Source organism: Vulpes vulpes, chromosome 16 (assembly GCF_048418805.1).
Source record: "Vulpes vulpes isolate BD-2025 chromosome 16, VulVul3, whole genome shotgun sequence".
In the NCBI taxonomy this organism is placed as follows: domain Eukaryota; kingdom Metazoa; phylum Chordata; class Mammalia; order Carnivora; family Canidae; genus Vulpes; species Vulpes vulpes.
The window spans coordinates 50,939,024-50,954,356 of NC_132795.1; the positions used below are offsets into that span (position 1 = coordinate 50,939,024).

Below are 15,333 nucleotides of genomic sequence, written 5' to 3' on the forward strand. Positions count from 1 at the left end.
CCTAGTAAATGGCTAAGCCAGAATTTGAACCTTAAGCTTGTAAGCATAAAGCTCTATCCCTTATGCCTTTTCAGAGTTAAACCTTGTTCTTAGAGTGTTTTCATAAAGTTATATTTGACATAGTTCAAATTTAGCACACCTTACAATTCTATAGTAATTTCTAGGGATATAGTGAAAAAATAGTCAATTGTATTTGTTTGGAGTTGCTAGTACTGATTTTAAGTTTCTTTTTTTCCTATTTTAGGAAAATCTAAAACAAATAAAAGAACAGATAGAAGATCATAAAAAACGAATAGAGAAGTTGGAGGAGTATACAAAAACATGCATGTGGGTATAGGAGGAGTTCTTGTGGCTTTCTTATATCTCAGGGATCCTGGTATATTTGTGGGATATTCATGAAATGAAGGCTTCCAGTGATTGTATCCTAATGTTCTCAGTCCTCCGGTTTTTTCCATTTCATCATAGATAATTAAAAATTATAATCACATAAGTAAATACAGTATTTAAGTTTTGAAAATATAAACTTTTAAATGATGAAATTTTGGTATTGATATTTTATAATAAAAGTTAGGTCACGAAAGCTAATGTGACCTAAGTATCCTGCCACTGGGACTTCTATTTTTCATTGGTGTTTACTTATTACTAAGCCACAATGACTACTCTGGTTATAACAGTCTATCCTTACCTTCTCAGTATTCAGAAGTATGTATCTTCTGAATCAACAAAGAATGATCAAAATCTCTTTGTCCATGTCTAGTGCTAGGCTCATTTTATTGTATTTTTCATCATTTAAAATTGATAAGCACTATTCCATTCCCCTGCGATGCCAGACCACAGAGTATTATATCTTGTAATTAAATTTGGTTTTTTCTTTTTGCTATGTAATTTATTGTTGTTATTATGTAGGGATTGCTTGAAAGAGAAAAAACAGCAAGAGGAAACCCTAGTGGGTGAAATTGAAAACACAAAATCAAGAATGTCTGAAGTTAATGAAGAATTGAATCTTATTAGAAGCGAATTGCAAAATGCCGGAATTGATAGCCATGAGGGAACTCGTCAGCAAAAGAGAGCAGAGGTTCTGGAGCACCTTAAAAGGCTTTACCCAGATTCTGTGGTAATAAGAAATGAATAGTTAACTTAAACAAAAAGGCTAATCTTTCTTATTTGGGATTAAAAATGTTACCGTCATTAGGAAGTAGAATTATTTCAGAAATCTTTTATTTTTGTGTTTGATAATTTATATTTAAAACATAATAGTAAATAATTACAACAAAAATTTTTTTAATTCCAATACAATAGTGTCTATAGATAAGTAATTATGGGAGAGAATCGTTGACATGAACATATTACCCAGAAAGTCCAAATTAGGACCAGTATCACCAAAGGACATGAGTGCCATCAAATAGTCTGGCCACCCCACCCCGGGTGAATAGCCTCAAACCACATGTTCTTCGTAGTTTGAATTTTAAAAAAATATATTTTCAGTAGACATCATTGGCATGCTTTTGAAACAATGAACTTTTATTCTGTAAGTCTGTGTATCCACTTTGCTAATGTATTTCATTAGCTCAAATATAGCAATATCTAACCTATTAGGGTATCAACTTCACAGAATTATTTCCTCTGGCATTAGGGTTATGGCATCTGACTTTCTTGTCACTAGCTCCAGTGTACACTGTGTAGTCCTTACTTTATGAGGGCCTACCTCCAGCTTTTGATACTGTTAACCACTTGAACTGTTCTGAAACCGCTCTTCTAGATCGTGATGAAAGAGGAAGGCTCGGTCACAGAATCCTTCCCCCAGTACCAAAGAAAATAGCAAAACTCATTTAAAAATGAATTTAACAACCAAAAAATAAAAGAGGCTATTATATCTAATGCCAGAACTTCAGAAAATGGTGACAGTCCGTAATTTAAAAAAAAAAAGATTAAACGATAACATTCCTTGTTCTTAACTCTGCAGAAGGAAAACTAACAAATCGATTACTTCCTGAGAGTTCTCACCTAGTATCCCTTAACCTAGCAAGAAATAAACACATATGTATTTGCTACCTTTTGGTTAAAAAACTGGTGGATCAGGGAGCATGAACCTCTGATCTTCTTAGATGGAAGGGAAGGCCAATTCAAAGCCCTCTCCCAAAAATGGGATTTCTCTCCCACTCCCCCATAGAAGAAACTTGGTAAGGGATATTAATTAAAAACTCAAAGGGTAAAACTCAGGTGTTCAGACAAAAGATAACACACAGCCTCAACTCAGGTCTCACTTGCTGTCCTCCATGCCCTTAGATAATAGGAAATAGATCAGAAAATACTGAGAAGCTAGAACAGAAAATACTTAGTCTGTCACCTGTTGCTCAGAGGAGATAACTGTCTCAGTTCTAGGTGAGGCAATCAAAACAGTTATCCACCTCAGCAACTTCAAAGTTGGAATAGAGTTGCCCACCTTAAACATAACAAGGGGAAAGGATTCAATATGGCAGCTATAGGTCCATATGACTATAAAAAGAAAGGGTGATTTTAAAAAGCATTTAATAAGTTAATTAATTAATTAATTAATTAATTAGAAGCATTTAGAAGTCAAAGAGCCTAGTCTGGAAGAAGGTTACAGAACAAAATCCCCCCCTAAGTAATTTGTGCTATGGGCAATTTAATAAGAGCTTGAATTCCTAAAACCAGATTCACATATGAACTAATACAAGATAAAAAGTAAAACAGAACTGTGAAAACAAATCAAGAACAAGCAATATTACTGAACTAATAAGAAATTGCAAGTAGCAAGGAATGGGTTACATAGGTGAAAATCAAATTACTGACCTAGAAGTAAGATTTGAGTTAATTACAGGTGAATGGAGAAGGAAAAAACAAAGAGCAGAATAATAAATGTTAATTACAATGATGGGCTATCATAAAAAATTGGTATTCCCTGAAGTAGAAATTATCATGCAAAAAAGGTAGAAAGATGTAAAATTGAATCTTCAAGTATTCTAGGGAACATTGATACAGGACGGTTGACGTTCTGACATTTTGTAGCAAAGGTGTTGATGTTGCATCTACTTCTTGAGACTTCAGGTAACACTTCTTCATAGGAAGATTCCCCTAACTTCTCAGGTCAGCCTGGTCCCTGTTACACACTCTCAGAGCACTCTCTGCTTTATCATAGTGTGTATTATTGCTCTATTTTGTACATGCTTGTAATTATTGATTATTTGTATCTTTCTTCCCTACTAGACTAAAAGCTTTGTGAAGTCAGAGTGTCTGTTTTTTATCTATAATGTTCACACAATGTCTAGCTGAGTACCTGCATGTAGTAGGTACTTCACTGATTCTTATTTAATAACTAAGATAGTGAATGAATGCTATTTAATTACCATAGCCTTATATTTTAATACCTTGGTAAGGCAGTCCCTCCTCACTACTCTTCTCTTAGGTGAAGTGTGACACCCAAATTGATACTTCATGATGAAACCTATGTCCATTTGAATGAGATTCTGTTCAAATATGTTCATAATTTTATAAAATTCATTTTTGGTCTATTCTTTGTTATATTAAGAAACAGTGAATTATATGTTCCTTAGTAACGTGTTTGTTTTTCTCCTCTTTTGAAACCTGCTAAGTTTGGAAGACTACTTGACCTCTGTCATCCTATTCATAAAAAATACCAGCTGGCTGTTACTAAACTCTTTGGCCGGTACATGGTTGCCATTGTTGTAACCTCTGAAAAGGTAGCAAAAGATTGTATTCGATTTCTGAAGGAAGAAAGAGCTGAACCAGAGACATTCCTTGCTCTAGATTACCTTGATGTAAGAAATCTGTAATGCTTATTAGTGCTTAATAGTGATAAAATCTTGTCTTTTAAAGTATGTCTTTATTACCTAAAACTATGGTAGTAATTGAAAAAAAGTCATAGCTTGGATGCCTGTTAGTCACTCAATCAGCAGGTGTTAACGTATTAGTAGGCAAAGAATAAGAATTCCTTTTTTTTTTTTTTTAGTCTTTTTTTCTTTTAATTTATTTGAGAGAGCAGAGTGAGAGAGAGTGAGCTCTGGCAGTGGTGAGGGGCAGAGGAGAGGAAGAAGCAAGTTCCCTGTTGAACAGGGCTCCATCCCAGGACCCCAGGATCATGACCTAAGTCAGAGGTAGATGCTTAACTGACTGAGCCACCCAGGTTCCTCAGGAATAAAAATTCTTGATTTAATATCATTTCTTCCTAATTTAATTTTGCTGTAATTCTACCTTGATGACCTAGAGGACATTACTCTAGTGGTACACCAACCTACCAGCAATTTATTTTGTTCTATAGCAAACTATAGAACAGTTAAAACATATGGCCTGTCCATGAAATGCCAACCCTGGGTTTCGACTGTTAATTATGCAATCACCCCTTGGTGGAGCAGACAAAATTTGGGACCTTAAGATATGCATGGAGAGGCCTTAGAGTATCCAGAGTAAATTCCTGCAGCAGGAATTTTGCCATTATCACAAGTGATGTCCTTTACTGGTTTTTTATTGCCTACTAAAGAAAATGCTCCACTTGGTCCAGCTTTCAAGACTCTGAACTGCAGGCGACGTGAGCAGTGGTTAGAGCAGACATGCACTGCCCTGCATTTGACTGTCAGCCCTGCTTGTCGTTATTTCTCATTGGTTTCTTCTCATAAAAATGAGGTCATGCCTGCTGTTCTTCAGTAATCATTGCAAACATCTTTTTAAAAAAATCTATTTACAAACCCAGCTTAAAAATTAAAAGTCATGTCAAAGAGGGTCTGAAGGCTTTCCTGGTCATTTAAGCCTAACATGATTCTCTGAGTTCCATGACACGCTATTCTTTTGACACATATGTAAATAGGTATTTTTTCCCACTAGATTTTCTGATTTTGAGAGTATGGAACACTTCTCATGCATGGCTTTGTCCCAGCTGGTCAGTGGCAGAGTTGAATCTGGAAATTATGTCTTCTGGTTTTTGCTGAAGTGTGTTTTCTTTAAATATTACATGAGCCACTGTTGGGATATAATTCATCAGATTCTGGTCAAAATTTTACTATATATAAGTACATTCTGTAGGGTTTTTTTTACTATTATGTATGCTTTTTGGGGATGTACTGTTTGGTTTTTATTTTAGAGTGTCTAATATATCAAATATTTTTTAACCTTTTAGATCAAGCCAATCAATGAAAGATTAAGGGAAATTAAAGGCTGTAAAATGGTGATTGATGTCATAAAGACTCAGTTTCCTCAGCTGAAGAAAGTAATTCAGTTTGTGTGTGGAAATGGCCTTGTCTGTGAGACTGTGGAAGAAGCAAGACATATTGCATTTGGTGGACCTGAGAGACGGAAAGTAAGAGGCTTAGATCATACTTTGGGGTAACTCCTCTAGACTGTATCTTGTTTTCATTATTTCAAAATTTTAATCTGCTTTGTCTTATTTGTATCAAGTATATTTCAGGGACTTTAACCTTCTTACTATTATTCCACTTCTAGAATTTTCGCTGTTTTAGGATGTGTAGAACATTGGAATAGATGTCACATTTTCACAGAAATCATCCAATGTCTTGAATTTGTGCTCTTGGTTTTCCATGAACTTGATTATCTTTCTATAGGTTTGATATCATGTTTTAGAATTTTTAAAATTCAAATAGTGCAAGTTAAATCACAAAATGGTATTTTGGCTAGATTATGAACTACATACAGTATTTATAAACTATATTAGATAAGTTTATCATATAGTTTGCAGCAGCTTATCTTATATATAGCAGCAGTTCTGCTAGCTATAGTTTGGTCATCAAGATTTTTATGGTAACTCAATTTTAAAATATTTTTAAAATTTATATAGCAAAAATTTAAAATATGGAGTCTATTTGAATACATGTGATTATTCCATCCCTTCTCCTTAACCAGAGAAACAGTTATTTGCTTCCTTTCCCATAGACTGGATGATTGTTACTCAAAAAAGTGAATAGAAAGATCTATTTATGCTTTGCCCTTTTAATATGATGTAGCAAAAAGCAGATTCAGAAAAATGTCGTTAACTAGCTAGTAATTTATGAAAAGATAATTTTTCCAAAAATTACACACATTAAACAAGAGAATAAAATGCAGGGAATAGTAAGCTGAAAAAACAGTACCATCTGGAATAGAATATGGTTGAATCTAAACTTCATACCTTATATCGGAATACGTTTTTGATGGCTTCAAAGCAAATGTAGGAGATGAAACTGTAAGTATGCTGAGAGAAAGCATGGGAAATTTATTCTTTATGTCAGAAATGGTGAGACCATTTTAGTATGACAAAAGTTATAAAAGATGAGTTACATTCACATGAACCTAAAAAAATTCTGCATGGCAAAAACACCGTAAGCAAAAGCAAAAAACATGGAGAATGTTTACAGCTCACAGCAAAGAGCAAATTTTCCTGCAAATCAGCGAGGTCCAAAGTAGAAAAATGGACAAAGGATATGAATAAACTTATTTTCATAAAAGGAAATATAATTGTTCTTAAATATGAAAGCTCATATTAAAATCACTTAAAATATAGGAAATGACCATTAAAATTACACTGAAATGCTTTTTTTTGTTTCCACTACATTTATTACTAATATAAAAAAATGTTAAAAAGAAAAAAAATTCATTCTCAGTTCTCCAACGGCTCTCATCCTTCCCTCTTGCCCACACAACTCCTGATCCATTTCCTCAGGGCCAGTGCAAAACCGAACCTGTTCACTGCTGTTTTCACAGAAAACGACCATTGCCAGGGATGTAGGGAAGAAGGTTAGACAAGGGCGACAGTACCATCCAGGTTCCACCCCAGGGTAGGCCAGGTGGAGATTCACAGAATTCAGACGAAAGGGCAGTGTCTGTGGCATCATTGTGACTTCCCAACACTAGAGTAAGTTTTTCTGCCAAAATGAGTGAAATACTATTTTCACCTGTCAGGTTGATCAACATTAAAAAGTTTGTTGGGCAGCCTGGGTGGCTCAGTGGTTTAGTGCCTCCTGCAGCCCAGGGCATGATCCTAGAGACCTGGGATCGAGTCCCATGTCAGGTTCCCTGCATAGAGCCTGCTTCTCCCTCTGCCTGTGTCTCTGCCTCTCTGTGTGTGTCTCTCGTGAATAAATAAATAAAATCTTTAAAAAAAAAGGATTGCTAACACTTTATGAGGAAAGAAGCCCTACCATTTACTACTGTGAGAGTATGAATTTGTACCAGCTCCATGTAGGACAGTTCTTCCAGTTATAGTTTTTGGGAACTTCACATACAGATAAACTCACATGTAAATGAAATGATGTATGTACAAAATTTATTTATTGAACCATTTTGTGTAACAGGAAAAATTGGAAACAATCCAGACAAGCCTAGTTCAATAACATTATAGTGCTTTCATAGAATGCAATACTATGAAATCCTAAATAAGAATAAATTTCTTTATATACAAGAATGAGGCAGTCTCCAAGATCTATTCAATTTTTTAGAAAGTAATATGCAGACTAAGTGTAAGTATGCTACCATCTGTGTAAAAACAATGGGGAAATAAGAGATGATATCTGTATCAAACATTTTGCAAGTGTTTATGCAAAAACATTTCTGGAAGTATCTATAAGAAATTCACACCTTTGATTACCTCTTGGGAAGGCATATGGGTGGCAACAGCCAGGGGAGTTTTTCACTCTACAGTCTTGTATTTTTTGGACTTTGAAATATGTGACTGTCTCATCCATTCAGAAACAAAATGTTAAAGTATATTATTTTTTAGACCAATGAAAGGCAACTTCAAAATTATGTATAATCTACATAATACAAAAATTATAGGAGAATTATAGTTAGCAGTTTGTAACACTGAAACACTATTTCTTGAGACAGTTGAAGTTGATTCAGTGGAATGATTGATAATCCTGCAGAAAACATTTTTAGTGGCAAAGAATTTTTTTCTACCCCATACCATCCATACTTTCTCAAACTTTTATTTAATGTAATTTTAAAAATTCCTCTACTCCTTATTTTAAATGAAATCCCAGTTGCATCAGCCAGGTTATTTTTCAGGAATGTAACCCTCAATGTGGGGATAGGATTACTGCCCTGGCCAACTAATGTAAGCTGTAAGTTAAGGAAATTGCAGGCTGGAAGTAAAAATTATAGTCCTTCTGGAATAAGAATTTGACTGCAAGTCAAATGAAAATAGGTTATCCAAGATTATATTTACCTTTAGAAGAAATGAGTTGTTTTAATAAACACAGGAACTATTAAAACCCCTAAGATCCATAATTCTACAAATTGTTACTATGTTTTTGGCATTGAAGGAGATATATATAACATGGTGGTTAAGAACATGGCCATTGATATTTGACCAACTCGGACGTGAGTCCCTGCATATGGCCTTAGGCAAGTTGTCTAATATCTTTTAGCCCCTATCTATAAAATGGAAATAATATTTACATCATAGGCTTGTGAACATAGAATCAAATAGCATATATACACTACATCGGGCACAGTATATGCAATAGTAAATGGTTGCAGTAACAACAGCAACAGGCAGGCAAGCAATAAAGTAAAAATAACCTCAGAAAATCATTGTTTGTACCCCCTGCTCAGAGAGGAGAAGTTGATTTTTACCTGAATACAGTGGCTGGGAAGAGGGTGCTGTCATGGCAATCCTATGCACAGTGTGGCAGATTGTTCGTAGCTGACTTCTTGATACATTTCTCTCCAAGCCAGGCCCACTGAGGTTCTTCTTCAGCATTATATTTGATTTTTATATATCAGAAATAGAAGTTAATAAGTGTGCAGTTTAGAAATTTTGGAAAATAGAGCTCAAAAAGGGAAATGAAAACCATCCCTAACTTGTCTCCTAGAATAGAGTTGAAAGAGAAGATATTCGGACACATGTATATATATTCAAAAACTCTTCATTGTTTACCTGAAATTCACATTTAACTGGGAATGCCATATTTCTGTTTGGTAAATCTGGCAGCCAGACTCTGGAAGTGTCTAGTGTGTACCACAGTGTCTATGCCATATAGTTAGAAATCAGCTTTATCCCTTACCTTTTCTAAGTTTTGTTTTTACATAGTTGGGTCTTTACTATGAAACCAAGTATGGATTTACTTAACCTTTCTTCACTTTTCTTGGTGGTACCACTTCTGTATTTTAATTTTAATCTGGGATTTATTTTGATTTGCATTAGTAGGTGTAGCTGTTAGCTTTCCTCCTAAATAGTTAATTGCCTGTCCTAATATCATATATTGAATAATCTTTCTTAATCTACCAGCTTAATTGAATTCTTTTTTTTTTAAGATTTTATTTATTTATTCTTGAGAGACACAGAGAGAAAGAGAGAGGCAGAGACACAGGCATAGGGAGAAGCAGGCTCCACGCAGGGAGCCCGATGTGGGACTCGATCCTGGAATTCCAGGATCACACCCTGGGCCGAAGGCAGGTGCTAAACTGCTAAGCCACTCAGGGATCCCAGCTTAAATGAATTTAGTGATTTCTCATTATAATAGTCTGGATTTTTATACTTGGTTCTTTTTTCACCTAGTATAATTTCTTATCTCTACTATTTGTAGTTATCTTACTGCATATTTATGTTTATTATAATTTATAAAATCTAGTTTCTTTCAGAAAATAAGATATATGTTGTAAGTAAGTAAAATATAAGCCCACAAGCACTGTAAAATCAGTATGTCTAAATTTATGTTCTTTCTAAATCTTGATCTCCTGTATTTAATTTTTGGTACAACTCTTCTAGCCAAATGAAGTTCTGGTTTTTCCTCAGGGATTTCCATGTAATTTCTGTAATCCCCAGAGGATTATAATTGCCTGATTATATGTCCTAAACATCTCTCAGATCTTTTTCCATTTCTTCATCCTAGCTATTATTGGCTGATTTCTTACCATCACTTCTGGCTCACTTGAACCAATCCATTTTCCAAATAGTTGCCAGAGTGGTCTGTCTGTTAAAAGCACCTGTCTGACCACCTCTCAGTTCTGTCACACTGTTCAGTGTTAGTCCGCCTCCGTGCTCTCCATAAACCCATCAGTCCTCAATTGTACTCCATCCCCATTCTTCCTAGGATGCCACACAAAGGGCTCCACAGTCTGCCCTGCCTGCTAGCCTCACCTCCAACTGATTCCTTAACTCTCACTTTACTTGCTAGGAATTCCAAACTCTTTGTTCCCTCTTTCTCCATCCCACCTCTGTGACACATGCATACACACAATCTGTTTATGTGTCTGTGCCTCACAGCCAGTGGCCTGCCACTACCCTTTTCCTGGTTATCTCTTACCTGTCTGTTTAGGAGACTACAGTTGCCTCTGTATCCGTGTCCCCTTTGTCCTTGCTAACAGAAACCTGATATTACTGTGTTAACTAGGAGGGGCCCCTGCAAGTAAATGGCAGTCATCAGTAGATATGCCAGGAAGGTTTCCTAATAGAACCCTTTTACCTTCTATCTTAAAACATAGACACAATAGCTAGAGCTCTAGGATTCTCCTGGACTACAAAATGACTTTGAAAACTGTCATATAAGAGAATACACATGCATCACTAGTGACACATAGTCACATAGTAAAGTAAGCTTTATGGAGAACTTAAAAGCCTGTGTGGATCTTTACCTTTCATTCAATAGGGGTGTGGTTTGGCCAGTCAAAAATAGCGTGAGCTAAAAGTATTCCAGGAGAGGGATGCTGTCTCCATAACACTTTATTTTTTGTGGAGATGTTGGAAGAATCAGTGAAGTGTGTAACAGTAGGCTTCCTGGTCAGGGAAACTGCCTTCCCAACCAGAGAGAGCTTCCCATCAGGAGCTCAGTTTCCATTGCCTCTGCTGTTGCTGCCCAGTAAAGATCTAGTGTTTGTCCAAAGAGCCATTTCAGACCCAGTGACCAAACTCACTGCCAAACTAACAACTGGGAGGGAAGAGGGCCCCTAAGGCCTTCCAAAAAATAAAAAGGCTGTCTCCCTTGAAGAGTAATCCAAATACTAAGGATGATAGAGCAATATTATATCAGGAGTCTGGGTTTGTTAATTATGGACCCACATACAAACCCTTTAATGTGTACCTTTGTAATTGTGAGAGAGAAATAAACTGAATTTTCTGCTAAATATAGCTACCTTGCTTCTAACTAGTTCTTCTGATATGATACAGTGAAAACCTTCCCCTCTTCAGGAAGCCTTTTATGGAGTGGCTGGGTGGGGACCCCCCCAATTTTATGCTTCCAGATTGCTCTGAATATGACTCTGGCTTTTCATCACTTTATGTTACAATGATATGTTTCTTTTCCCACTAGCATGATTGACTGAGGGCAGTACCTTTTGTCACTCCCATTGGTCTCTCTAGTCCCCAGTATAGAAAGCCTCAAACACAGTAGCACGTGGGGAGGGTTTGTCTGAATGAAGGAATGAATGAAACTCCTATTTGTTGGCTTTTCTTTTTCTTCCTAAACTCATGTTGCATGGTTTTAGTCATCCAAACGTGGTCCTCTCCTGCTTTCACAAAATAATTACAAAACATTTACAAAACATTAAGAATCATGTATCCTATAAAGCATATATGTAATCACAGGACTATAAACTTGAAGCTATTTTATACCTTTGACTCCATTTAAATTTTTTTCTTGATCACAGTTTCGTATGCATCTTGGAGAAGGTGCTATGTTTGCTGTCCTAAAGTTGCTAAGGCTGTTTTCATAATATGCCATTGACATGTGATAACAAATCTTCAAAATACAGGATTATATAATGCAAACTTTTTGATACTAAGTACAATACCCTTGGTGTTTGCTTCTCAATATTGATTGAATATGTTTGGAACTAATATACTATTTATTTTTAACCTTTTTAACTGCTGCTGGTTTGTTTAGAATTGCTTTGGGCCTTAGCAAAACAGAATGTTGTATTTATGGTTTGTTTATTAGCTAGTGTCCCTCTTTAAGTGAGGTATTTTATTAGTGAATTTCAGTAAGTACTTTACTCATCTATAAACTCTCAGCTGTAAAAATTGCCATTTTATATCCTATTTTTATCTTCCTTATGTGCATTTCTCCAGGATAAAATGTTTTTAATTTTACAGACAGTAGCTCTTGATGGAACATTATTTTTAAAATCTGGGGTGATCTCTGGAGGGTCAAGCGACTTAAAATACAAGGCTAGATGCTGGGATGAGAAGGAGATAAAAAACTTAAGAGACAGAAGAGCCCAGCTGATCCAAGAATTAAAGGTAAGCCCATGCTGTAAAAGTTGTGGAATACTAAGTAGAATAATTGTGTTTTTAAACTAATTTTTGTGGTAATAAAAGTACCATGTTTATAGTTTAAAAAACTTTAAGTAAAGCAAAACAGAATAAAGCAAAAGATAAAAATCTTTCTCTTACCAATCCTCATAGCTCAGTGATATTTACTAAACATTGTTTGATATGTAGCCTCTAGGAATTTTCTCTGTATATGCAAGCATATGTATTATTTTTCCTGTTTGTTTTATGATGGGATTTTGCTGCAAATAGTGTTTACAAGAAGCTTTTTCATTTAACATTTTTATCTTAGCATACAGAGAACCACTTATTTGTAATGAATCCTGCCTGGTATTTCATTGTAAAAGTTGTTTACTTAACAGTCTCCAATAATGGACATTTTGGGTTTTGCTGGACAATGGACATTTTGGGTTACAAATGAGGCAGCATTAAACATTCTATAGAGAAGGAGAATAACACAGTACCTAGGAGTATGAGTTGTGTAGCCACACTGCTGGACTTTAAATCCTGGCTAACTTACTTACTAGCTACTTACTAACACTATAACCTTGGGCAAGTTGCCTAAACTCTTTGTACTTTAGTTTTCCCACCTATAAAATGAGTATAATAAAAGTACCTTCCTTTTAGGGTTATTTTAAGGGTTAAATCACGTAATCCAGTTTTTAAAAAAAACGTGACTGGCATGTGTGAGTACTATATAAATGTTTGTTGTTATTATTTAAAATATCTTTATTTGTATAAATATATCTCTTAAGATGAATTCCTATATGTGGAATTTCTGAGTCTAAGGCTATACATATTTAAACTATTAATAGGTGTTGCTAAGTTCCCATCAAAAGAACACCTGTAGTAGAGTGTGTATGCCGCTGAATTGCAACATGAGATATTAGCAGATATTTCCATCTTTACCAGTCTGATTGGTAATATATATATGATATTTATATATTTATATTTATATATATATATATAATCTAATTGTTTGAGTATGCCTTTCTTAAATTATATCTGAGATTGAGCATTTCCCCTTGTTTTATTGGTTCTTGGTAATTTTTTCTTCAAACTGTTTATCTCCTGTGTACATTTTTCTATTAGGTGCTTATTATTTTGCTACCTACTCTTAAGAATTATTTGTATAATGAGTAAATTTGTTCTTAATCATATATGTTGTAAATAATATTCTGTTTGACTTTTCGTTGTGTTAATTGAGGTATAATTTATATACACCACCTACTTTAAGTGTGTGTTTCAGTAAGTTTGGACAAATGTATGTAGTCATTTAATCACCCCCACAATCACAGAACATTTCCATCCCGCCCTGGTTTCTTTGTAGTCAGCCTCCTCCCTGGACCCTGGACTGAGAGTAGGGATAACAATAATGCCTCTTCCATAGCCCTGTTGAAAGAGTGAAGTAGGTTAATAATGTAAACTTGATAGAACACTGGTAAGTGCTCAATAAATGTGAGCTATTATTTAGAATATCCATGAAACACTTTTAAAAACTGATCATATGCTTGTCCATAATGGAAACCTCAGTAGCTTTTTAAAAGGTCATCTTGATTATAATTTAATGAAGTTAGAAGTAATGACTAAAAAGTTTTTGTGTGCATAGAAATAAGAAATGGACTTGTAGATAGCTTGGGGATCAAAGAAGTAACCAAAAGGCAAATTATAAAATGTCCTGAAAGTGGTAAATGGAAAGTCTTTGAGACACATAAAAGCATCAGAGGAAATACCTTCAAGAGGAAATACCTTCATTATTAAAGAAGAAAGATGAGATATAAGGGTATTTATTACTTAAGAATCTCTTGCTCATTCTCTCAAATAAAATCTTTAAAAAATAAGTAAATAAATTCCAGATAGATTAAAAACCTTAATGTAAAAAAAAATTAAACGAGGATAAGAGTGATTATATATGTTTTTTGAAGTTTAAAATGAAGACTAGTTTCTGTACTATCAAAGATCTCTTCACAAGTTGACATGAAAAGGACTTTATGATAGAACATCTGGGGAAAGGATAAGATTAGACAGTTTGCAGGAAGAAGTCCATTGGCTAATACACATTAAAAATTGCTCAATACAGAGTATAGTACTCAGGAGAATACATACTAAATTCATTGTACTCCACACCTATCAATAAGGCTTGGAAAAATACGTAAATGCTGGAGGAGATGTAAAGAAACATGTACTCCTACACTATTTATAGAAACGTGACTTAATACAGCCATTGGGAAACAGTGGGTAGCAGCTATTAGACGCATGAATACCTTTGACCCATTGATCTCACCCTGGGGCACCTACTGCATGGAAATGAAAACACATAAGCCTGTTGTTGCAGCCCTGTTAGTAATGGCAGAGACTGGACAAAGCAAAGGCCCATCATTAAGAGAACATTTGAATAATTTTGGTACACTTACACACTGGAATAATATACAGCCATTGAATGAATCAATTTAGAGCTTTATCAGCTGACTTTTATGAGTAACTGAATGAGTAAAACAGGAGGCAGAAAAGCACATTCAACCGGATTCTAAATTTGTAAAATAAGAGTGAAAAAAACCACATATAGGTGACTATGTACGCATGTATTCATGGAAAGACTAGGAGTAAAAATACAGAAGAACATACATATACCAGGGAGTTATTTTGATTGAGTAATAGGGTGGGCGAAGGAGGAAGGAATGGACTCAAAGGAAGGCTAATCCCATTTATGTCACTTGTGTGCCTTGGATGGAACACACCCTTCCCATTCCTCATTTTTCACTCCTGTTTCCTACTAGGAAGCATGGTAGTCTTTGAGGATGCTCTAGGGCGTTGTGATCCCTCCGGATGACTTGTGTACTTAATTATCAGTCTCTTATCAGAAGGGGGGAATTATGACATGTAAAAGTACCTTTCCGTTGTAAAATGTTCTATTTCTCTCCCTTTTTAGGATTTAATGAAGATACTTCGCAAGGAAGCAGATTTGAAACAAATACAAACTCTAGTACAGGGAACTCATACACGACTCAAATATTCTCAGAGTGAACTAGAGATGATTAAAAAGAAACAACTTGCTGCTTTTTACCGGGTAATATGGGCTTATAGAAAACTTGGTGGAG

At 35.1% G+C, this 15,333-nt stretch overlaps 1 protein-coding gene across 2 annotated transcripts in view; it reads left to right on the forward strand.

Moving 5' to 3' along the window:
- SMC1B (structural maintenance of chromosomes 1B) overlaps positions 1 to 15,333 on the forward strand; it is a 71,829-nt gene that overhangs the window by 29,356 nt on the left and 27,140 nt on the right. The window contains exons 8-13 of one of the 2 annotated variants that reach the window (XM_026017397.2): positions 245 to 327; positions 907 to 1,114; positions 3,615 to 3,800; positions 5,153 to 5,332; positions 12,059 to 12,205; positions 15,165 to 15,302. In XM_026017397.2, coding sequence (XP_025873182.2) covers positions 245 to 327; positions 907 to 1,114; positions 3,615 to 3,800; positions 5,153 to 5,332; positions 12,059 to 12,205; positions 15,165 to 15,302 — 942 coding nt within the window. The remainder of the gene's footprint in view (positions 1 to 244; positions 328 to 906; positions 1,115 to 3,614; positions 3,801 to 5,152; positions 5,333 to 12,058; positions 12,206 to 15,164; positions 15,303 to 15,333) is intronic. The other variant, XM_072742998.1, reaches the window with a different exon arrangement.